This window comes from Nicotiana tabacum, chromosome 15 (genome assembly GCF_000715075.1).
Source record: "Nicotiana tabacum cultivar K326 chromosome 15, ASM71507v2, whole genome shotgun sequence".
NCBI classification, from domain to species: Eukaryota; Viridiplantae; Streptophyta; class Magnoliopsida; order Solanales; family Solanaceae; genus Nicotiana; species Nicotiana tabacum.
Window position 1 is genome coordinate 93475953 of NC_134094.1, and position 26785 is coordinate 93502737.

The 26785-nt window shown below is 39.0% G+C and overlaps 1 protein-coding gene across 1 annotated transcript; it reads right to left on the bottom strand.

The window, feature by feature from the left end:
* Positions 1–22169: 22169 nt before the first annotated feature.
* Positions 22170–26368, bottom strand: LOC107776126 (aspartic proteinase Asp1). The gene is made up of 9 exons (XM_016595960.2): positions 25856–26368; positions 24344–24461; positions 23897–24123; positions 23538–23771; positions 23310–23448; positions 23037–23231; positions 22885–22957; positions 22483–22576; positions 22170–22398 (listed from the first exon to the last, which is right to left on the bottom strand). Exons 1-8 carry the CDS (start codon positions 26032–26034, stop codon positions 22488–22490), a joined length of 1254 nt encoding a protein of 417 aa, XP_016451446.1. The 5' UTR covers positions 26035–26368; the 3' UTR covers positions 22170–22398; positions 22483–22487.
* Between the last annotated feature and the right edge of the window lie 417 nt (positions 26369–26785).

The following is a 26785-nucleotide window of genomic DNA, read 5'->3' on the forward strand; positions in this document are numbered from 1 at the left end:
ACTTATTCAAGCAAAAGGATCTGAACTTGAGGCAGCATAGGTGGTTAGAGATAATAGAGGACTATGATATCATCATTCTTTATCATCCAGGAAAGGCCAATGTGATAGCCAATGCTTTGTGTAGGAAGGCTGGGAGTATGGGTAGTTTTGCATATATTCATGTTAGGGAGAGACTATTAGCATTTGATGTTCAGGATTTGGCCAAACGGTTTGTGAGGCTAGATATTTCAGAGTATAGCATAGTTCTTGCTTGTGTTGTATAACGACCGTCCTTGTTTGAGCGCATCAAGGCATATCAGGATGATAATCCTTATTTGCTTGTCCTAAAGGTCACGGTGCAACACGGTGATGCCAAAGAGGTTACTATTTGTGGTGATGGGGTATTGAAGCTACATGGTTGGATCTGTGTTCCAAATGTGGATGGGTTGTATGAGTTGATTCTTGAGGGGGCCCATAGTTTGCGGTATTCAATTCACCCGGGTGTCGCGAACATGTATCAGGATTTTAGGCAACACTATTGGTGGCGAAGGATAAAGAATGATATTTTTGAGTAAGTTGCTTGAATTAGATTATTCTTGAAACTAAGGTTCTTCTCTCGAATGAACTTAATCTATACTAAATAAACTAATATAAATTGTTGTGAATATATAAAAGAAAACAATGATAGGAACAGTCTCAAGAAAAACTTCTCACAAATATTTTTCTAACTTGGTTATAATTCAAAAACTTCTCACGATTACTTAGACAAATTATTAATGCAAACCAAACATGATGATGTGAGATATTCATTATCGTATTCCTCTTTTGATTAAATAAAATAGTCAACAACTCTACAGTTTGATTTACAACTTTATCAACAAATTCAAACAGTTAAACAAGATTCAAATGTGTAGACAACACTCAAAATAACATATCTATTAGAGACTCCATTAGAAAACCACTCCATAGATGAAAAGAAACACATTGTCATAAAGGTATACAAACTAGAAACATTTACAACCAACTTTCAACCAAACTCGAATATTGAATCAACTGATGATTGCAAACTCGATGAATCTGTGTGTCCTCTAGCCTCAACCACCTTTAAAATTTTTCGTAGGTCAAAAGTCCTTTCAAAGTCATATTGTTATTATATTTATACCGTGAAGGAATAGTCTTGGACCAAACAATCCTTAATCAGACAAAGTATGAAATAATGCCCCGAAATTACACTATTGCGATGCGTGCCACATTGCTAGGCACGTCGTGATAAGAGCCTGTTTTGTTTCCTCTCACGCAAAATTGCCTTGTTGTGTCTTTGTAACGACCCGACCAGTCATTTCAAGAATTAGCATTATGTTCGGTGGCTTAACATCTCGAGCAGTTTTGTATTATGTATTATGACTTGCGTGCGTGGTCGAGTTCGACTTTCGGATGATTCGGGATTGATTTGGAAGAATAATTTTTATTTTAGAAGCTTAAGTGAAAAGAGTTGATCGGAATTTGACTTTTGTATAAACGAGTCCGGAATGGTGTTTTGACTATTCCAAAAGCTTCATATGGTGATTTTGGAATTAGGCGTATGTCTGGATTTGGGTTTGGAGCTCCGTAGATTGATCTGATGCATTTTGGCGAAAATTAGAAATTTGGAGGTTTCGAAGTATAAGAGGTTTGACCGGGAGTTGACATTGTGGATATCGGGCTCGGATTGCAATTTTGAGACTCAAAATAGCTTCGTTATGTAATTTGGGACTTGCATGCAAAATTTGACTATTCCGGGATGATTTGATATGATTCGGCGCGAGTTGTAGAAGTTGAAAGTTCATAAGTTCATTAAGTTGGATTTAAGGTACGATTCGTAGATTTTATGTGATTTGAGGTCTCGAGCAGGTCCGCGTTATGTTATGAAACTTGTTGGCATGTTTGGACGGGGTTCCTGGGGTCCCGGGTGTGTTTCGGACGAGTTTCAGATCGTTTTCATGTTTTTCGGCAACTCTGGTTCTGGTGCTTCGTATCTGCGCATTTTGGAATGTAGGTTCGGACTCACTTTTGCGTAATTTCAAGCCGCTTCTGCGCGTTCTAGCATGGTCAGGCTTTACGCTTCTACCAGAAGGTAACCGCATGTGCGTCATCGCATCTGCTGAGAAAGGGTCACTGATGGAGAATTTTCTGCTTTTGCGATTTGTTGGGTGCTTCTGCGCTATCGCAGATGCGATCTTTGTCTGGTACATTGTTTTCGCAGATGCGAGCCATCGCTCGCAAATGCAGGCTCGCAGGTGCGTTTTTTTGGTCCGCAACTGCGGAAGTTCTGGGCAGAACATATTATATATCGAGGGTTTGCTATTTTTATCATATCTTGAGTTCTAAACCTCGGTTTTGGGCTAATTTGGAGAGGTTCTTCACGATTTTGATTGGAGTAAGTGTTTTTTATCCGGATTTGATTATATTTCATGATTCTATGATTGTTTTTATCATTAACATAGTTATTTGAGTTGGAGAAATGTGAATTTTTGTATAAACTTTCAAAAATGTAAAACGATGATTTGAATGACGATTTGATGTCGGAATTGGATAATTTTTGTATGGTTGGACTCGTATCGGAATGCATGTTCGGGTTTTGTGAATTTTGTCGGATTCCGAGGTGCAAGCTTGAGGCTGACTTTTTTGATTAACTTTCAAGTTTTAATTAAAGATCGAAACTTTATTATGTAAAATTGTTTCTTGTGGTTTTTATTCATGACATTAAGTTATCTTAGAATGATTTGAGCCGTCTGGAGATTGTTTCATACGAGAAGGTCATTTTAGAGTATCGGTTTAGCTTCTTTGAGGTAAGTATCTTGCCTAACTATGTGGGGGAATTACCCCTTAGGATTTGAGTCGTTTGTGATATTTGTGTCATATGAATGCCGTATACGCGAGGTGACGAGTACGTACTCGGGATTATATGTGGAATTGATCGGTTTAGTCTCTTAGGCTTCTTTTTTGTACTTATCTGCAATTGTTAACACATGTTATATCTTTTATTCGTCATGTCTACTATCACATGCCTTATTTGAAGTTGTCATTACATGTCACATTCTTTACTTGTCGAGTTTGCTCTTATATGCTTTATTTGAAGTTGTTACCACTTTTATCATTATGTGATTTCTTTTATTGTTGAGTTACTCTTAGTTGAAATTATCGTACATGATATCCTTTTGTTGCCGGGTTATTCTCATGCATTTAGATATAGTACTAGTTCGTGCCATCTCTTTCACCGTTAGCCTAATTCATACACTAGAATCCGAAGGTTTCCATTTCATGGAAATACTTTCACTATCAAATTTATTTTTAAAAAATTAATTGGGATTGAGGTTGTCAAGAGTCATTAATCTATTTTAATTGAAGATGTATTTAAAGGGGGTGTTGTTCCTTATTGAGTTACTTTCCCGTTCATTTTGTTGTTATTGAGATTCTATACACACTATGTCTGAGTCGTGGGCTAGTTTTTGTCGAAATATCGATATTGTTGGATCTTTGGAAAGGTTGTGGCCTATGGGCGGTCGTGGTACGAGTTGATGTGTTGTGTTGTTGTAATGTTAGCAAATGTGAATTGTTCTATGGTTTGGTAATTGATATGTGGAGTATAAGGGTGGCATTTCACTGTTGTTATTATGCGGGGCATAAGGGTGGCATTTCACCGTTCTTGAATGTACGGAGTGATTACGGGTCGCTATTTGTAAGGCCCTAAAATATTTCATCTAAAACCTAAGGTTTCGTGATGCCAAGATAGACTTATATGTTGATGATTATAGATATTCTTCGCGGCTCGCAAGCTCGCCGCGATGCAAACTTTTTTGATTGAACAACCCGTTGGGGAGTTGAAGAAAAATTTTAGAAGTGCAGGGCATTTCTGCGGTCCATTCTGCGATCGCAGAACTAATGTACGGACCGCAGATCTGCAGCAGACTGAAGCAGAAACTTGTGCAAATTTTCGGACTATTTTGTGGTCCACTATGCGGCCGCATAACCATTTTGCGGGCCGCACAACCCATCGCATGTCAGACAAAAGAATATCCGGAGGAAAGTTCTATGACGCATTATGCAACCGCTGAATTAGCCTGCGAATCGCAGACTAGTCGCAGAGTGAGGCAGAAGTGCCCAGTTCCGGAGGGCCATTATGCGGTCCATTTTGCGGACCGCAGAAGAGTTATGTTGTCGCATATGCGACTGCAGATCTGCATCGGGGCTTCATTTTTTTATTTTTTATAACCCGACCCTATCTCAATAATTAGATGTAAGGGACCATTTTTGAAGGGAATATCTGATATTTTTAAGGAGAGGAAGTGCCCTAGAGTGAGACATGAAATCCCTAAGCTAATTATTCATCCAAAATCTTGCTCAAGCCTTGAAATTCATGAAGAAAGCTCACAAGGTCTTCAACCAAGAGGTAAGATTCTAGCCCTAACCTTCAATTTCGAAATTTTGTTTGGGAATATGTAATGAGAAAAGCAAATCTTGGGTGTGGGAGTTGTCCATTATGCATGCATGTACCATCAAGTGTTGGGGGAAGAATATTAAGCTAAATTTGATAGACTTTGGGTAGTGGAATGAAAGAATCCACCATAGGAGGACCTTGAAATCATAATACCCACCTAGTGTTTGATAAAACGCTTAAATGAGTCGGGACCATGAACTTCTTCCTAATTTGTGTTCAATTTTGCTATATCTCTAAATAGATCAAAGTTGCTAGGATTTCCAAAACTGTGTAGTGAATTAAGGAAAGCTCAAGGCGAGGTATGTTAGCTAAACTCCTCTTTTAGAATTGAACCCCACAATGGCCTTGTAAGTCCCGTATTGCTCATTATAAATTGATTATTCCGAATAAGCCTTGTGTCAAAAGTTATATGCGTTCAATTTGTATTCCAAATGTTCGTGTTATGTTGAGTTTCTATTTGAGAAGGTGATTAAGCATGGGCTATGTGTTAATATGTTATGATTTGAAAACATAATTCTAATGAAAACTAGCATGTCGAATTGTGTAAGAAATCACATGTACCTAAGACCCTTAATTTGGTTAGTTGCTCAAATGTCTATTTAAAGTCTTGAGTATAAATGTTTGTTGTTGACGATCCGTGATGATGTTTAAAAGTGAAACGGTAAATATAGAATATGAAATACGGCCAATGTGCAAACAATGACATTATATTTGGGGTCATTAGTGCCAATGAAACAAAGAAGCGAGAACAAGATGTTGAAATGAGTTGTGAATCCTTTGAAAAATAAATGCTTGGAGTATCATTTAGTCACCGAGGAAGGGTAGGTCAAAATAACCTAACCCCGAAACTACACATGCCGGTGTTGGAGTGATTGAGGGGTAAATCCCCATGTTAATGTGATGAGGTTGTTTCCCCTTATATGGTATGAGAATGATGTGCTGAGATGTTTCCCCTTGAATGATATGAGATTATTGTTAACGAGATATGATTTGATGTCGACCCACATGGCATTGTGGTGAGACGGCTTAACCGATTGGGCTGAGATTGGACGCCATGCCGCATACATGGTGGCATTGTGAGTGGATGTCTCGGGGTAAGACGGCTTAGCCGGTCAAGCTGAGATCGAACTTCGCGCTAAAAACACGGTGGTGTGTCGGCGCTAAAGATCTCCCAACTTAAAATATTGAACTATACTTGAAATTTACCTTTCCCTAATTTGACACCTTGATATTGTTTGAGTCTCTTATTGATTTCATGTTTTCTTCTCCGTTTACTTTTACTCATTCTATTGAGAGGGTGTTTAGTTTTATATACTAGTACTATTCTATATGTACGAATGTCCCTTTTGCCGGGGGCGCTGCATCTTTACTGGATGTAGGTTGTTCCATAGCAGGTGGTATCGATCAGTGATAGCAGCACACCCTCTCCTCAACTGACTTGATGAGCCCCACTTCATTTTGGGGTCATGTATCTCTTGTCCTTTGTACATATCTCATGTATCTCTTGTTGCCGGCACTGTAGTAGCACTCTTTTGTTTCTGTTAGAGGCTCCGTATCATGGCCCATCCTCGGGAAGCGCGACCGGTGCTCAACCGAGTGAACCCGGACAAGCAAGCCTACTAGATGCTTTCTACCCAATTAACCCATGATCAAGAATAGACGTGATTTCATTAATTATACAGTAGGAATCTCATTCATACAATACTAAATCATTTCATTAATCATTGCGCTTTTAAGTCCAAAAATACACATTTCTTAAAGTTCAAGTGGAACAAGTGATCAAACACAACATGACTTGTTTAACATTCCCAACACCCATATACAACCCACATAGTGTCTACGGAGCCTCTAAAGATACAAAAGGGAGTAAAGATGGTGCCGGCAACAAGGCCCCGGCTATACCTCAAAACGTGACCATAATATAAACACAAGGTATAATATATGACCCCGGAATGAAATGGGGCTCACCGAGTTCACTGAAAAGAGGATGTAGCACTATCTGTGATCCGCACTGTCTGCTATGTAACCACCTGCATCCATTTAAAGATGCAGCACCCCCGGTAAAAGGGATGTTAGTGCCGTTGAATAGCACTAGTATGTATGGCTAAATACCAACTCAATAGAATGAATAATAATACAAGAGGAACATTCAAGAATTCAATAAGGGCTTCAAATAATAGTAAAATAACAAGTTAAGGATCTTATACATTTTCGAGACAATTTTCGTATTACCAGGTTGGGTGACCTTTAGTACCGATATTCCACAATTCACAATACCTATGTACTCTTACACGGAGTCCGATCTCGGCCTGATCGGCTAGGCCGCCTCATCTGAGACATTACCACAATTTCATTCACAATACCACCGTGTTCTTACACGGAGTCAAATCCCTGCCCGATCGGCTAGTCCATCTCATTGAAGACATTACCACAATTCCATTCACAATACCACCGTGTTCTTATACGGAGTCCGATCTCGGCTCGATCGGCTAGGCCATCTCATTGGAGACATTACCATAATTTCATTCATAATTTCTGGCACATAGGGGCCTTTCATACAATTTGGCAAAACAACCTTTATTTCAATCATGACATGAAGTCTTAATATTCCTAACACATATTCCACATTTTGAATATATTCTCAAATGGCATGATGACATGATGAATCATTTAGCATAAACATTGAACAAACATCCTTCAACACAACCACATTAGGAAAAACCAATTCGATACAGATCAAGAACTTACTCCGATTACATGAAGAGCGTGGGATTTGATTCTAAGAAGAAGGGGGTTTAGCCAACATACCTCAATTGAGCCTCTTAAAACTCTAAGATGTTACGTACTATTAGCAACTTCAATCTATTTTAGCAATATAATAAAATTGAACCAAAATTAGGAAGATGAACATGGTTTTAGCTCATTTGGGCATACTATCAAACAATAGGTGTGCATCAATGTTTTAAGGCTCTTTTGTGGAAGATTCCATCATTTCCCAACCCACTCTGTACCATTATTAGCTCACAATCTTCCCAAATACTACAAGGATACATGCATTCAAGGTAAGCACTCCCATCCCCATAAATTACCTCACTAATAGCCCAATCTAGTTACACTTTGAAATTAAGAGTTTGGGTGATAGAATCTTACCTCTTAGGAAGAAGATCTAGGTTCCTCTCTTGATAATCTTCAAGATTTAAGTGAGAATTGAAGAACAATTTGATGAAGATCACTTCTCCCTCTAGTACCCTCTCTCTCACTCTAAAAATATCAAAAAATATGCTCAAAATGGCCCATGGGGTGTGTTTAAAAGGAATAGGGTCGGGTTTAAAAACCCCAAAAATGAAGCTCCGGAACAAGTCTGCAATCGCATAATCGATATGCAGACCATATATCGGTTGCATAATCCGTGACCAAAACTGCCAAAATAATTGTCCGTGTCTGCGGTCACTATGCGGCCCGTAGACCTGTTCTACGGTCGCATAATGAACCGCAGAACAGTTATGCGATTGCATAGTCGACCGCAAAATTTCATCCAAACTAGCCTAATTAACTTCCTCACTCTGCGGCTATTATGCGGTCCGCAGAGTGATTCTACGGTTGCATAATGGACCGCAGAAATGCATAACACTGCCAAATATTTTCTTTTACTTTCCGATGCATTGTTCTACTATTATTAACCTCTACGCCTACTTTGGCATCATGGAACCCAGGTTTTTAGGAAACATTTTACGAGGCCTTACACTCTGTTGACATAGCGTGGGTTTTATCTTGTCTTTGGGAAATTTAAACTAAAAATGTTATAATCGTATCATCTGTTCCACTTTAACTATGATTATACAGTGTATTGTTTTGGATACTTGCTAATTACGTAACTAATGAAAATGAACTGGTGTTATTCATATGATCTCTTACTGTCTAATTAATGAAATGTATTTTTCTTTTTATTCATTGGTGAGCTTGGTAGATGACATTGTGTAGGCTTGCTCGATCGGGGTAACTCTATTGAGCACCGGTCGCGCTCCCCGAGGTCGGGGCATGACAAACTTGGTATCAGAGCCTAAGGTTTGAAAGTGTCATAGGTTGTCTTGGAGCCGTGTCTAGTAGAATCCTTCTTATCGGTGTGTTGTCGACCACATCTATAATTAGGAGGCTACTTGGGCATTTAGGAATAATACCCTTCATTGATGCTTTAGATCGTGCGATAAAGCTGATTGTAAGATTGTTCCTCCTTTAACTCATGCATTGCTCTAATTTTCAGTATATGGCGCCTAGGAAGTAAGAAAGAACTGGCCAAGGAGCTAATGCCACCCCAGGAGTGGCAATTGATCCTTCCCTTTATGATGCAGGTGAGAACCCGTGGGGTGAGAATATTCCCCCCGACTATTGAACTGTCTGATTCTACTACACCTGATCAGACTACACATGTCCCTACACCTACTGGGGGTGCAATGATCCCTCAAACTGACATTCCAGTTCCACCTCCGGCCCCAGCTTCTAGTCCTGGTGTATCTGATGGGGATCTTAGGGGAGTGATACAGATGTTGGCTCAGAGAGTAGCTTCCTGGGCCCAGAGATCAAATGTTACACCCATTTCTTCTAGTCAGCTAGAGGATTCCACTAGTTCCGGGGGGAACAGGTTTCTCCAGTTGGATCCTCCAGTGTTCACAGGTACTGTCCCTGAGGAGGACCCTCAGGACTTTATTGACGAGATGCACAAGACCCTCCTGTTATGCGTGCTACTAAGACGGAGGGAGTGGAGTTGGCCTCCTACCACCTGAAAGGGGTGGCCTATTCTTGATTTGAGATGTGGGAGGACTCCCGTGAGGAGGGGAGCCCTCTGGTGAGGTGGAGTGAGTTTGCCGATACTTTCATTGGTCATTTCTTGCCTGCTGAGACTAAGGCAACCAATGCCGCCGAGTTTGAGAGCATGAAGCAAGGTAGTATGAGTGTGTGGGAGTATCATATAAGATTCGCGCGTCTGTCCAAATATGTCATCTACATGTTGCCCACTATGGAGGCTAGAGTGTGCCGGTTATCAATGAGGTCGCTACAGCTTCCTTGAATTATGATATGAACTATAGTAAGATGGTGGCATTTTCTTAAGCCACAGAGACCCGCAAATTAAAGAATAGAATGGAGCGTGAGAGCAGTAGAAAGGCCCGATGCGCGGGCTACTTTGGTGGTTCTTCTGGTGGTGGTGGTGGTAGGTCAACATTTAGGGGTGGGTCATTAAGGCCATCCCAGTCTTATGCTCAGTCTTCAGTCAGTGCACAGCCATCGGGGCCTCGTCAGTAACAGGGGAGCCTCTTTAGGACCAGCCAGGGCAACAGGGGACCCTACCATCAGGGTCGGTATGAGTAAGATATGATACATGGATGACAACGGTAGATCAAAAGATGACAGTATTACAGAGTCCATAGTCAAGTAAAGGAAAAGACGAGAGGTGACAGGCCTTAAGACAACAAAAGAGTATAGGCTATAAAGTCATATCTTCATTTCGAGAAATAAGTTTTTGACTCCAATGCGATTACCAGAAGGAAAAGTTAGACCCTAGAGTAATAGAAATCAGTATGGGCTGGTGAACCAAGATAAACTAAACATGAATTAGGGACTCAATGATTTGATAATGGTCGACGTCATGAAAATTTCAGATTTTATTCTGGCTATAATAGAATGGACAACAGAAGAAGATTCATGAGAAATTCAGAGAATGGTCATTCAGGAAGACGTTTCCCTAAAGCAAGCAATGTGAGCAAAGTTCAGCTTAAGGGACGGTATGTGCCGGTTATACTAAGTGTCACTCTCCCGAGTAAGGAAATTTATTATCCTTGGTACAGAAGGATTACCGCGAGGCGAGTAAGGGTCATTGATGATGTGAAAAGACGACAAAGATGAAGAGGTAAAATATCTATACGTAGATCATCATAGCACTAAATCATAGTACTCCCCAAAAGGGGGGAATATGGAGTGATGTGGCATTAAGTCATAATTAAGTAACTATGGAATGGTAAAGGAAGAATGCGATAAAAAATGAGAAAGGGATGAGATTACACTTATTCAAATACTACATGTATGCTATGATTCTAGAACATTATACAAACACGACGTCAAGGAGGGGAATAAGGGTTCCTGTCCGAGATGTTATTAATAAATAAGGAGCTAGTGCGAGACGTAAGTTAAAACAAATGAATAACCCAAGAAAGATTACGTGGAATATTGATATGAGAATGGGCCAAAGAGTAGTTAGCAGTTGACTCAGGAAGAGCCTAGTTATGGCTAGACAGGTGGTTACAGATGAATCAGCAGATCATGCAAGATAAACATAGTAAAACCCAATATAGTGAATTCAGTCTCGCTGATATGACATCGTAGCCTTGAGAAATATTAAGATACGAGTTGGGGTAGTTAAAGGTACCGTATGAGTGTTACGGAGGTAAAAGAGAGTGCCACTGGGAAGACAATCAAAATATCAGCTCAGAAGCAACCCTACGAGCACAAGGGCATGAAGGTAAGTAAGTAAGGATAATTGCAAGTAAGAAAAAACATCAAAAATTCTGCCGGGTAAACGATGTAATAAGCTCGTAGCCTTACAAGAATCAGAGGGTCCACCCTAAGTACCAGAATGAAAAACTAGCTGAGGAAGTAAGGAAGAAGGCTTCGACCTAAGCTCAGTGACCTAAAGAGGAAGTGATCTTATAACAACAGTCTCACAACGACGTTGTTTGCACTCCATAAGAAAGTGGCACCTACCGTGGCTAAAAGACATGAAGTAAAAATTAGAAGTGATATTCAAGATTATATGAGTGGTATGGAATTCCAATATGTATGGGCACTAAGATAAGTCAAGTATGCACGCAACAAGGTGTAAAAAGGACCAGGAAAAGTTATTGCCTATGTTTAAAGGAAGTTGAGAAGGAATGAAAGGAATTATTCGATCACTGATCCAGAATTAGTTACGTCATGAATGCACTTATGATTTCGGAATATTATCCATGCAGCATATATACTGATATTCATACAGCCGTAGAAGACTCCGGTATAAGTTAAAAGAAAGAATTGAGCCCAGGGCATAGATAAAGGATTGAATCGTTAGAAGATTGTATCATGGATATTCCATAGCACCCATGAATAGCTAAAGTAACAACGAATATTAGGAGTCGCAGATCGGAAGATAGCTCAAGTCTACATGAAGATCGATCAGAAGGAAGAGGAAACTAAAGAGTTACATCTACTAAGTAAATCATGAGTCTGATTATTGGACCCAGAAATTGTGATTAAGAATATTGTAGAGTCACTCTTTATATCATAGGTACAAGAGAGATAGTACAACAACCATATTCTATAACGGCTTTACGATAAAGCCAGTTAGAAGAAGTACCAGCCTCATAAGAAGTCAGTATAAAGCTCCCACCTGATTGTGTATACACCAAAGGTGCAAGTACTATAATAGAGCTTCAAGTTGTGGATGTGAATTATACCTATGTGGAAGGAAGGTTATGAAAGAGATCAAATATGTGATGCGAGATTTTAAGGCAAGTAAGGTAAAGGAAGGTTGTGAATGGTCCATACTTCAAATAGAAGGCTAGAAGCACTAGGATTCAGTATCCATGAATGATAGTAGTGTCGTCAATGGCATACCTTCCAGCCTATGGTTTCTAGGTATCGAGAGGTCTAGTTAAGAGAGTAAAGAAGAGTTTGAGATAATGTGATGTCCCGCTTGATATTCCAGAATGACACAAGGAAATCTATGGTGCAAGCAAGTTGAGGGAAGGTTGCGAGTAGTATAAATGGATATGTGTAAGTCACAAGCTAAAGTATGGTAGAGCGACAAGGTTTTAGGAAGACAAGAGTAATGATAAGAAAAGGTAAGTGAGAAGGTGACGAAAATGATACGTCCTCGGGATTAAGCCCAAGAAAACAAGAAGAGTTGATGGTTTCTCTAAGTTATAGAAAACTGACTATAGCCTGATTAAACTCAAAGGAGTCTAAGACTAGTAGCATTTAAAAGAGATGGAATGCTGCCCTGGTAGTAGAATGAGGGTGTGATTGTGATAGATAAAGGATGACGTTTGGGCCTTCAATTGAGTAATGACTTGAAGAGGATTTCATGAATTGTCCCGGATTAAAATACCCATGTAAGGAGAATCACATTGGGATGCTATGAAATATGGTTATTAAAGTATAGTATCGCCCCTAGGTGGATTAGGAAAGCCACTTCAGATATTCCCTGATGAGACGTAAGCCCTAGTGACAATGTATTACGTAAGAAGTTTCAGGTTATCATTGGTGGATTGTACATCAAAATAGAGGTGAATCAGCAATGGATAGATAAAAGTTACAAAGTATGAGATGAGATTGGGCCATCAGTCTTAAGATGAACAGTAATGAAAAAGCGTTAAAGGACTTAGATTTATACATATAAGATAAACAACAAGAATAACCTAGAGTTTGGTAGCAGGCCTCAGTAACGATAAATCAAAGTAAGAGTTATGGTATAGTATGACCTACCTAGATGCAGTAAAGTCACGTGGATGGATAACTGGGGCTATGAAACAAGATATAGCAATAGTCGTAAGTTTGACAAAGTACCGAGCAAAGAACTTCAGTGCACCTACAGATGCCCAGAGGGACATCTTGTCAAGTTTTGTATATGTTCCCAAAGTGAGGCATAGAGATTGGCTAAAAGCTGAAGGGAAGAGTCGCATAGGAACACATACAAGGAAAAAGTCGTACAGGCTGCACGATAGAAGGTAGTAACAGGTACGAGATTGGAAGGATTCTGGCCTTTGGATTTATTCACAGAATAGTTGCCAGAATTGCAAAAAGAGTACTAGAGTATTCAAAAGACAAAGGTTATGAAAATGATAAGTGCATCAGTAAATATTCGAGGACGAATGTTCCAAAGGGGGGTAATTATGTTACACCCCATGTTTTCATATGTGAAAATACGCCATAAGTAAATTGATATAAGCTCGGAAATAAGATGTTACATCCCGCATTTTCGTACGTTAAAGTTTCGTCATAAGTTAATCGACGTAAGTTCAGGAAAGAGATTATTTTGAGATTATAAGCATTATACAATTTCAACAAGCGATGAGTAAATTCGTGAAGGTGAGAGGGTAAGAAAATTGAGGAAAATGAATTTTGTCAAAGTTTGACATTTTGGCATAAAATACGGTCTGAGCTATAATATCAAGTATTTATGGACTCGTGCCATACAAGGTACCACATGACCATAATAGTAAGGTATATAAGGTGCGTTAAAAGTGAGTAGTACTTTAAGTAATTTGAGATAATTTTTAATTATGTGGATAATTGGGTTACTTAATGATTTTGGTGGTAAAGTCTAATCTCGAAGTGGTAGAGACGAGATGGCCGACTTTGACACTCACTGTGGGTCAATAATAATAATTGAAATAAAACTAGAATATCTAAATCAGCATGATTCACAGAATTTACAATAATTTGTTTAACCAGCAGAAATAATTAAATTCTTTCAAATGCAACAATTCTCAATATATTAATTAAATTCTTTCAATTCCAATAAATTTCCAATTTATCAATTAGTCGCATTTACAGGAATAACAATAATTCCTTAACAAGCACGAATAATAATTCTTTAAATTTCAAAGATTTTCAATTCATCAATTAGCTTCGCAAGCTGCAATAAACTATCAAAGTGTCATGTAATTATTATTATTAAGCACGATTTCTGCCAAGGTCATACGGCCCGATCCAGAGTGTCGTGTACACTGTTGAGGGACGTGCGGCACAATCCATAGATGCATCTATCCTGCCGAGGGGTTCGGCGCGCTCCACAAGAAAGGAGGACATTTTCTTATGTACCTCCGGAATGAGAGTATATTTATTATAAGATAAATTCAGGAGGAAGAACAATTTCTCTTAACAATTAATTAATTTAAACAAAAAATCAAGTATATGAGATTTCCATCCTTCAATATTTTTATCTACCAATTCTATATATATATATATATATATATATATTAAACAAAGAATATAATTTACACAAGTAATTCATGCTTTGAGTCCTAAACTACCCGGACTTTAGCATTAATAGTAGCTATGCACGGACTCTCGTCACCTCGTGCGTACGTAGACCCCACAATTAGCAATAGTTATTACTTTAATTACATATGGGGTAATTTCCCCCTCACAAGATTAGACAAGAGACTTACCTCAATTTTCTCTAATTTAATCTAATAGAAGGCCTTTTTTCACGATTATCCAACTCTGTCTGGCTTAAATCTAGCCAAAAATAATTCGATACAATCACTAAAAATTATAGGAATCAATTCCATAAGAAAATACTACATTTTTCAATAAAAATCTGAAATTAACTCAAAAATAGCCCGTGGGCCTCACATCTCGGAATCCGGTGAAAGTTACGAAATATGAATGCTCACTCAACCACGAGTCTACCCATACCAAAATTACTAAATTCCGATAACAATTCAGCCTTCAAATCCTCAAATCTATCCAAGAGGGTTTTCAAACTTTTCCAACTCAATTCACCAATTAAATGATAAAAACAGTGATGGGTTCGGGTAATTTAACCAATATTGAGTTAAGAACACTTACCCCGTTGTTTTCTCTGAAATTCTCCCAAAAATCGTCCAAATCCGAGCTCCAAATCATTAAAAATAGAAAATGGGAGAACTTAAACTCTCTGCCTAGTGATTTCTTCTATGCGATCGCGAACTTCCTAACGCGATCGCATAGCACAAGTTTTCACAGCCCAGAAAATAACCCCACGCGATCGCAATCTATCCCACATGATCGCGAAGTTCAAACCTACAGGCCCACGCGATCGCGAAGCACAAACGCGTGGCCTTCCCTGCTGCTCCACTTACTCTACGCGAACACGACCTCCTCCACGCGATCGCGAATACCAAATTCCCACACCTACGCGATCGCAGCCCTATTCACGCGATCGTGAAGAACAAAAAGTATCACTGCCTCAAACAAGACTACACGATCGCAAACTATCTCACGCGATCGCGCAGAACAAAGTCACCTCTGCCCAATTTACACTACGCGATCACAGACAAACTTACGCGATCGCGTATAAGGAAATCAGATCAAAGTTATCAGCAGTCTCCCAAAGGCCAAAAGTGATCAGTTAGCCGTCTGAAACTCACTCGAGCATCTCGGGACCTCAAGCCAATATACCAACAAGTCCCAAAATATCATACGAACTTAGTCGAACCCTCAAATCACACCAAACAACACTAAAACCACGAATCATCCTCCAATTCAAGCTTAATGAAACTTAAGATTTCCAATTCTACATTCGGTACCGAAACCTATAAAATCAAGTCCGATTGACCCCAAATTTTGCACACAAGTCATAAATGACATAACGGAGTTATGAAAATTTTGCGAAACCGGATTCCGACCCTGATATCAAAAAGTCAACTCCCCGGTCAAACTTCCAAACTTAAATTCCTGTTTTAGCCATTTCAAGTCTATTTTAACTACGGACTTCCAAATAAAATTTCGAACATACTCCTAAGTCCAAAATCATCATACGGAGCTATTGGAATCATCAAATCCCGATTCCGGGGTCATTTTCTCGAAATATTGATCGAAGTCAAACTTAGCATTCTAAGGCCAACTTAAGGAACCAAGTGTTCCTATTTCAACCCGAACACTCCCAAATTCCGAACCAACTATCCCCGAAAGTCATAAATTAATAAAAGCACATATAGGGAGTTTTATTTAGAGGAACGGGGTTCTAAAAGTCAAAATGACCGGTTGGGTCATTACATGGTAAGTGCTTTCTTCACAATTTTGAGTTAAATACATGAGTTTATATGGATTTGAAGATGGAAATTTGTCTAAATTGTGGGGGGGTTTGGTAGAAAACCTAGAATTTGGTATTTTGGATTTTGACCACGAATCTGGGCATGGAATTGGGAATAAATCATATATTTGAGTTCATAAGGTTATGAGTAATGATTATCTAGGAAAATTTTCGGAATCAGGGCACGTGAGCCCGAGGGTGATTTCTATCGATTTTTCGATCGGGGTTAGAAATTATTATAAATTGGATTATATTGAGTATTTGAGTATATATTAATGGGTTTGCATAATCATTGGCTAGTTTTGGAGCGTTGTGCATCGATTCAGGTTGTTTGAAGGGCTCGGAAGCCGGTTATGGAACTTCAGAGCGAGGTAAGTCTCCTTTCTAACCTTGTAAGAGGAAATTTACCTCATAGGTGAATTAAATAAATATTTGTACCTGATGGTTGTTCTTGTGTGTTATGGGAAAAAGGGTCATTATGGACCTTTGAAAGGTTATTAGCCTAGTGCGGTACGGTCAGAATCGGTTTGAGGTCTGTGGATGGATCTAGATATGAATGTGGGCTCTATATCGGGCCCGATGTGCTCATTTCAGCTTAGTGCTCCTTGTGGAGGAGTATTCGAACGTTGGATGTTATTTCGCCGCCGACTATTTCATATAATACTATATTATGCCGTGTGAGTTGTGAAATGGCTTGATGATTTCATATGTGTTGAGGTTCCGCGTAGCAATGGTGTTATGTGAGCAGGATAGTTCTCGAGAGTTAGATCATATATCGCACCTTAGTTGTGCTTGATTTTTGTAGCGTATGGAGCTATCTGTCTCCCCATGGATGGTATTATGCATTTGGCATATTTGTGGCCGATATTCGGGTATTTCACAGGTATGAGCATTTTAGCTTGATAACTAATTCCTTACAGGTTATTATGTGTGAATCAGGTGGCATGCCGCCACGGGTATGTTGTTTGGATCGGGTTGCACGTCGCAACAGCGTGATGTTGAGTACAGTTCCCTATATCTATTCTTGTGCGTTTCGTTTCTCATTTTCTGAGGAAGGTTCATAACTCCTTTTCGGTTGTTTAATTAGTTACGTGGGTTGAGTAGTCCTTTCCAGAGTTCGTTTTCCTTATGTATCACATTCATGTTTGTAGTTTGTCGGCACGTTGTGGCATCACATGAGATTTTTGGCAGAGTCTGAGGTGGCTTATTGCCTGAGCAGTTTATACTGGGAGAGACGGGATTATTGGACCTGGGGTCAGTGTGATCAGATCGGTATTAGGCATAGTTAAAGAGTAAATATCGGTATTCAGTCCAGAATGAGGTAATGGTTCTTGTCAAGGGGAGAAACTCAATGAATGGTTGACTCGGTAGTTGGTTGTAAATTTCTACGCATCGTTTCCGCAGCGGCAGCATTACAAGAGTTGGAGCAGGACATGTGTGTGGCATGAGGTGTGTTGCGGACATCAGGTTCGTGGAATTTCGGCTATTGTTATCAGAGGATATTATTATGGTCATGTAAATTATGCGGTGCATGGTGTGAATTAAGCAAAGGTATGCAGTCATGTTTTGGTACATCGTGTGGTGATTGATATAGTGTTCGTATGTTGGAAACAGGCCTGGCAGAAGATTTTGGATGTTGGAATTTGGCTCTAAGGCTAATTTGACTAAACAAAAAGAGTATCTTCATATTTACTCGAACCAGTGTGCTCAACTGAGTTGTGGTAGCACGGGTAGGTACACGAGGTGCTAAACAGTGATTTCGGACAACTTCAGCGCAGTTCTTAGCACGTTCGAGGACGAACGTATGTTTAAGTGGGAGAGAATGTAAGGACCCGACCGGCCGTTTTGAGCTCCAGCGCGTCATTCGGCGGTTCGAGGCCTTGAGTGGCTTCGCTTCAGGTGTTATGACTTGTATGTGTGGTCAGAATTAAATTTCGGGAAGTTCAGAGTCGGTTTGGAAAGAAAATTCTCATTTCGAAAGCTTTAAGTTGGAAGAATTGACTAAGATTGGATTTTAGAGTAAACGACTTCGGAATCGGGATTTGAAGGTTCCAGCAGGTTCGTATGATGATTTCAGACTTGGGCGTATGTTCGGATTGGGTTTTGGATGCCCCGGGAGCATTTCCACACCTATTGTGGAAGTTAGCATTTTGGAAGAATTCCATAAATTTGGGTTGAAGTGTATTTCAATGTTATCGATGTCCGTTTGGAATTTCGAGTCTGAGAATAGCTCTGTATGGTGATTCCGGTATTGGGAGCACGTCCGAAAGTGGATTTGGAGGTCCGTAGGTCATTTTGGAGTCGTTTGGCAAAAGTTAGGAATTTGAAGGTTTTTGAAAAGTTTGACCGGAACTGGACTTTTTAATATCGGGGTCGGATTCCGATTCTGGAAGTTGAAATAGATCTGTAATGTCAAATGTGACTTGTGTGCAAAATTTGAGGTCAATCGCACGTGATTTGATAGGTTTTGGCATCGAACATAGAAGTTTGAAATTCTAAAGTTCATTAAGCTTGGAATAGGGTGCGATTCATGAATTCGACGTTGTTTGATGTGATTTGAAGGCTCGACTAAGTTTGTAATGTGTTTTAGGACGTGTTGGTATAATTGGTTGAGGTTCCCGAGGGCCTCAGGTAGATTCCGGATGGTCAACGGATCGAGTTTGGACTTGAAAGAAAAGATGAGGCAGCTGATATCTGCTGTGATCGCACCTGCGCAAAAAGGGTCGCAGGTGCGAGCCAGTGGTCGTAGGTGCAGTTTGGGCGAAGCTGGGCAGTGACCGCAGGTGCGAAGGGTTTGTCTGCACCTGCGAGGTCACAGATGCGGAGGTGCATCGCAGGTGTGAGAGTGAGAGAAGAATCTGGGAGCACAGGTGCGAGGGTATGTCCGCACCTGCAAAGGCGCAGATGCGGAAGGAAAGGCGCAGGTGCGGAGTTGAGCTAGGCAGAGGGAATGCACAGATGCGAGGTTATGGCCACACCTGTGAGACCGCAGATGCAACGAAGAGGCCGCAGGTGGGGAAGTCGGGACCGCAGGTGCGACGAAGAGGCCGCAGGTGGGGAAGTCAGGGCTGGGCAGTGTCTCCTTGAAAGCGAGGGTTTGGCTCTATCTCACTTCATTTTCGCCCATGAGAGCCGATTTTGGAGCACTTTGGAATGCCATCTTCATCAATCATAATGGGGTAAGTGCTTTCTTCATAATTTTGAATTAAATACATGAGTTTATATGGATTTGAACATGAAAATTAGTCTAAATTGTGGGGGTTTTGGTAGAAAACCTAGAATTTAGTATTTTAGATTTTGACCACGAATTTGGGCATGGAATTGGGAATAAATTATATATTTGAGTTCATAAGGTTATGGGTAATGATTATCTTCGAAAATTTTCGGAATCCGGGCACGTGGGCCTGAGGGTGATTTCTATCGATTTTTCGATCGGGGTTAGAAATTATTATAAATTGGATTATATTAAGTATTTGAGTATATATTAATAGGTTTGCATAATCATTGGCTAGTTTTAGAGCGTTGTGCATCGATTCAAGTTGTTTGAAGGGCTCGGAAGTCGGTTATGGAACTTCGGAGCTAGGTAAGTTTCCTTTCTAACCTTGTAAGAGGGAATTAACCCTATAAGTGAATTAAATAAATATTTGTACCTAATTGTGGGAGGCTACGTACGTATGAGGTGACGAGAGTCCGTATGTAGCTACTATTATGCTATTGTCCGTGTAGTTTAGGACCCGTATCATGCTATACTTGGAATATTTGTGCCCTTACTTGCTAATATAATCACTTAGTCATGATTGAAATTGATAAAAGAATTGCATAAAGGTTAAATCCACTTACTTGAAGGTTTGGAGCCTGTTTGGATGGGCTTAAAAGCTGGTCAAACCAGCTTTTAAGCAGTTTTTAACTTGTGAAAGTGTTTGACAACCAAAAAATGGGCTTAAAAAAAGTTAAAATCTGCTTAAAAAAAGCCAAAACCAATAAGTTGGAAAATCTAACTTTTCCTAAATTGGCTTAAAAGCCATATTGCTTTGACCAAAGATATTACATTCTTATCCCTTATAATTTTTCTTAATCCCGTAATTACTCCTAAGTAAAAACCCTACAACATACTATTTATTTTCCCCATTCTCCAATATTTGTCAATTTCTTGAAGTTGTTAACGTGAAGCAAATAATAGTTTTTTAAATAATGTTTGATACATTCCAATATTTTATAAATATTGTTCTTTTGGCTTCTTTTTTTGGTTCCATAACATTTAATTTTTTTGGTCGTTGAATCCTTCCTTTTTTTTTAATTGGTGAAATTATATTCTAAAATCAAATCATTCAATGAATTTACGTGTTATCCCTGAATTTAAAGCTATGAACGGAAAATATAATATTATGGTCATCATCTTCTTTATAATGTTAACAACTTTAAGGATATTTCAGTCATTTTAACAAGAAAAAGTGCTTACCAGCACTTGTTTACAAAAACACTTCATCAGCTTGTTTTAAGTTTCAGCACTTTTATCCAAACACGTAACTGCTTATTTATAAAATAAGTTCCAGTACTTATAAAGTCCTTTTAAGCACTTAACTTAAAAGCCACTTTTTTTAAGACAATCCAAACAGGCCCTTGTATGAGATATTTAACTGTTAATGAGAAACTTGTGTTTTCTTAAAAATAATTATTATTTGTGGATTGGGACGAGCGTCTCGGTAGTAAATAGATGCATCTATGGTTCGCGCCATTCGACCCTCTGGCAGTGCACAGTTTAAATATTTGTTGGATCAGGCCGTACAACCTCAGCATGATTTGCGCATGCTTGTATTGCTTGCTTTGAAATTTATACATAACGATATTGCCTCCCTGGTCCGAGATAAATTGGTAATTTGATATGGCCTCATTGACCGGAGATATAAATTGTTAAAAGATGAAAATCAATTTGGAAATCCCTTATTGCCAAGAGAATTGTTTATCTGTCTCATGTTACTGTGTTTACCGTTGCCTCATAAAAAAAAAATCCATAATTTATCATATCATTGGTATATTGATTATAGCCCATAGTAAGTGTACGAGTGGACCCCTCATCACTACTTTTTCGAGGTTAGGCGGGATACTTACTGGGTACGCGTTGATTTACGTACTCATGCTACACTTGTTGCACATTTTTGTGCAGGTACACATATGTTTAGCGGCCTTGTGGGTGCATAGGCGCGATTATGGTAGGGACTTAGGTGAGCTGCATTCTTTACGACGATTCGCAACCAACGGAGTCTCCCTCAGAGTATTGTATTTTCTTTTCCTGTCCAATTTGTATTCCGGACAGTTGTTGTATTTTATTTTACATTCTTAGTTAATGCTCATGCACTTGTGACACCAGGTTCTGGGATAATTATGGGATGTTAAGTATTGAAATTTGAAAACATTGTATTTATTCTGTAAATTCATCTTTTCCTAGATAAATTGAAGTAAATTTACGATTTTAAAAATATTAAAATGAGAATTTAATTAAGTATTTATTGTTGGCTTGCCTGACAGTGGTGTCCGGCGCCATCACCACCTTTATGGATTTTGGGTCGTGACAAAAAAGGTAAACAAAAATAAATTAGCAGGAACAATTTTGAGAGAATTGATCTATTTGTTAAATTAAAGTACAAACAGTCAGCATCTTTTCGTATCGAGTTACATTTTTTAATTCTGCAATTGGCTCATTCAGTTGCACAGTTTTTATATCTAATACTAATATTTAGTTGAATGCATATTTACATTATTTGAAAAAAACATGTTATAGGAGTAGTGTTATATTGGTCTGTCAACATTTTACCGAGTCTTCTGGTTCAAATAGAAAATAGATAATAGATATAGATAGATAGATTATATAGAAGATAGATTTGGAGATGAACTGAATATACACTGACTGCTATTATATGTTGTATGGATGATTACAGTGAAATTTCTGTATGACCAATCAATTAAATTTGCTCCTCTGCACGATTACAAACATCGGCATACAAGCCGCATTACTCACAATAGTGACATACTTTCTGCCTCTACTTCTTCCTATTACACATTAACATGTATTTTTCGGTAGGGGTCGCCAAAACCTTCACTGTAACCATGATATATGCTGTCAATACAAGAAGAGATTGGTTTCTGGTGAGGTCTCGCGACAGCAGTAATGTGGAAAGCAAGAAATGTATGTCGGAATTACCAGGACTATGGAAGCTTGTTGCAGTTTGCTGAAACCCAACCAATCTGTTGTTTCTCGTTGTCGTAAATCACCATTTTGTCTACCATAGAAATATCTGCATACATAAATCAAGAAAAGGAAAAAGAAGTTATAATGTGGAGAAGGAACTCTTATACTTCCTCTATCTGAGAAAGTGTCCTTGGAGAAAATGTTGGGTCATATATTCTTCTGTTTGATTATTGATATATCTCCAAGTTGTACCCTCGTACATTTTTTGACAAGACTACCTTGTTAAGTAGGGGATAAAAATGGTAACATGAATCCTATTTTTTTTTCCAAGGGGACACTATTTTTCAACATCTAGACAAGGAAAAGGAGACACTAAGGTTGAACAGTATAAAAAGATGCCTCGTTCTCTCATACCTCCAATGATATTATAATTTCCTAATCCAACCTCAGAACCATCCAATATGCCTAAGCATATATTGCCATGCTCCTGAGAGGAAACGAATATCAGTACTTATACTTTTCAACCGCAATATAAGCCTCATGGAGCAATTGAAGAAGGCACTTACAGTTCGAACAAGATAGGCCTCAGGTGGCAGTTGAAGCTGAACATTTTTAGCTTTTGTGAAACTAAGTGTTAATGGCTTGAAGTAGCTCTTGGCATCATGAATGGATTTGAAGCTTTTGGAGACTTTCCAGCAGACAGGTAAGCTTTTGTCGTCCACTGCCTCGGTCAGCTGCTTTGTATTTATGTCTTTCTTAATCTGAAATCAGCAATATCATAACTCATAAGCCCCAGTGTGAAAGGCAAACGCATTTAGGATTGAGGTTTTCTATCTTACCGAAGACACCAGAATTTTGTAAGCGTCAGAATTAAAGTAACTGTAAGTACTTCCGCTGTCAAAAATTATTGGTATACCCTTTATTCCAGTTGCCTGCCCACTGAATAGGAGATCTGCAGGTCCCAAAGAATAGTGTTTCCTGAAATCATAGTATCCGCTAAAGTTTATTCACATTGCTCACAAAGTCAAATTTTCCAAACACAAAAACCAACTACAGACAGAACATACTCTGAAGATGCACGCACAATAGGTGTCCAAACAATCCCAGAAGACGGGAGGACATCATCTCCAAAGAAAAGAAAACCTCCACCTTGCCCGCTTAGACAGTGACCTACTACATGCCGGATAAGACCCAAGCTACTCAGCTGTGATAGAACGCTTGATTTTCCATTTCCTAGACCAAGAATTCCATCGGTAAAAGGTGCAGGAGTAGAGGCTGGCACTTCTTGATTGTACCCACAACTGCAAAAGCGGATCCAAGCACATGAATCAGTTTTAGAACTGGAATAAAGTTGAAGAAACAGCATTTGTTTTGTTGGTTAACAATTTTAAAAAATTAGTTTTTGGGTACTCTACAAGTTTCTTACCCAAACACTAGAGGAGGTGAAACGGTGCTACCATTGGTGAATCTTAGTGGAAATGCGTCTTTCACCAGAACTCCCAACGACGAACCATGATCTGCATACTCAACCTCATAGTCGCATTGCTCGTCAGGGGTGTGACAGTGATGGTTTGCAGGTAAGTGAAGGGATGCACATACAGGATCCTTACACTTGACAATATTTTTATTCGGTTTGTACAGACTGTGAGGAGCCTGCAATGGTATAGATATATGCAGAAATTAGGAAAGATACTGGTGACCACTTGCATGACATTCAAATATTAAAACAACACAACAATTAATGACCCTTGGAGTGCGGCCCTTCCCCGGACCCTGCCTGAACTCAGGATGCTTTGTGCACTAGGCTGCCCTTTTTTTTCCAGCGTAACTTAAAAGAGCTAAGTTTATAGAAGGAAAAAGAAGAGTCACCGACCGGAGCGCATTTGGCACAAGGTGCATCACACTGAAGCCAAGTGAGATCACTACCAGTGTCTATATCAAGAAAGTAAGGTTTGGGAGGTTGGCCAACATTGATTGTCACCTGATAATACCTGCATATGAAACGAATAATTCGGGTTTAAGAGGGAGAGAACAGGAAACCAATCATGCAGTGTACAAAAATTCACACATGAATATAAAAGGAAATTCAAACTTAAAAACTAACAACAGATATTCTCTTGGTGAACAAAAGTTTCATCTCCCACAACATCCAAACCCGTATAAAAGTTGTCGGTTGGTATAAGTAAGAATGAACAAAGTTGCGCCAATCACTTAATAGGATCACAGCAAAACATCAATTATAATTCGTATACATCTTTCGGGAGCTTCAAATTCTCATTCCCTAAGGCCAAGCCTAATCTCCCTTCTTCTCCTTTCCATCCCTCATTCAAATTTTTCTTCATTTTCTCCAAAACTCTCAAATAATCATGTTGCAAAATGGTCAATAAAGTTGTTGGGCTAAGTCAGCCCAAAGATACTTCTAATACGGCATGATACTTGTCCGTTTTGGTCCAAGCCCGCACGGTTCCCCCGAAAGACCTCACGCCATTAAGAGTAGTCCTACACCTTGTATGCTTCACAATCTTTACAACTACCAATATGGGACTTCCGTTCCCACATAGAACAAAAGCACGAGGATGGAACAAAGCAGGGGCGGATCCAGCTTATTATATGTGGGTTCCCGGGAACCCAGTAGCTTTTGTATATACCCTGTATATATATTACAAAATTCACTAAATATCCATAAATATTTGATTGTGAACCCATTTACTTATTGTATATTTATTTAAGGTCGCTATAGGAACTCATAAACTTTAAATCCTGGATCCGCCTCAGGAACAAAGGGGATATGAGAGAATAACGAATTGAAAGAGAAGGATACAGCTACTCCCAGTGGAATCAGAGGACATGGCGATAACAAAGCTCTTTATGATACCATGGTTTGACTACCATCAACTAGTTATAGCTTCAGCAGTATAAACAGTACTATACAAATGTCCATTCTATGTTTACATTTACAGCTTCACACACCTTTCTTAGATTTCTAGAAAATCAGTACAACTTTTTTTCTGGGGGGTTGAAGAACCTTAAGTTTAGATTAAAGTCTTAAAGCACATAAAACTAGGAAATGTACAAGAAATTTCAAGGAAATTAAAAATGCCGAAAAATTACAAGACTATCAAAGCCAAAGAATATGATGAAAGAGCCGTACGGCTACCAGCATTCTTCTAAGCATAAGACTTCAGAAATAAAAACCAATAGAGAAAACTTGTTACACGCAAACGCAAAGATCATAAAATTCCTAGAAATCAAATAACAAAACCTTTAAAGAATTTGTGAAATTTTCAATCAACCCCTCCAAAAAAAACAGCAGAGACTCATTGACCATTAGTAATCCAAGAACATAATAAAGTAAAATTCAATTGAAAAAGTAGCGGAAAAATACCCTTTAGGATACACGTTTCCAGCTAGAGGAAAAACAAGAGAGGAACCAAACTTGGACTGTTTCTTCCAAGAGGGACGAGGCAGACTAAAGGCAGAAAAACAACCCTTAAACGACTGAGATAGAAGTAGACAGTACAACGCCAATAGCACCCAAAAAGGTACTTTCCATTTTCCTTTCATGATTGATTGATTATAGGAGGTGGGGAGGGGGGGCGGGGAAACCAAGAAAGATCAAAAAAAAGTTAGATTCTGACTACAGAGAAAGACTGAGTAGGAGGCTGAACTGAACACCGTCCTCGTGTGGGGACTTCTGAGTTTTAGCGAATGAGAAATAAGCAGACTGCGTCAATTGCACATGTAGGAAAAAACAAGGAAAAGCTGACTGTGTGAATTGCACCTTCGTCGAACGCGGGGTAACGCGCTGGTAGAATACCGCGGAAACTGAGGTCGTTTTCCTTTTTTTTTTCTTTTTTTGGGGTCCAACACAAAATTTTCATTCCGTCTTTACGAGTTCGGTGAAGAATGCATCTTAAAAGATAATATGTGAAGTCTAATATCACGAGGATTTTCGGATGTATCCTCCAAATTTGAATAATTATTATTTTTCCTCTTCAAATCAAAATTAATATTTTAGAATATGTTATGAATATATTATATAATGGATGTTCATTTAGTACTCCGTTGTAAATAAGCTTCTTGAAGAAGTTTATTCATATGAGACTCCGTCATAAATACATTTATCTATTTAGTACTCTATTGGAAATAAGCCTCCTGAAAAAGCTTATTCTTTCGGTACTCCGTTATGGATAAATATTACTCATGATAGAAGATTATTTATATCTGGCACAACAGTTTAGAGCAGCAGCTTACCCAGCAGATTACCAGCAGCTTGCATTAGCAGCTTACACAGCAGCTTCCTTTTTTCTATAAA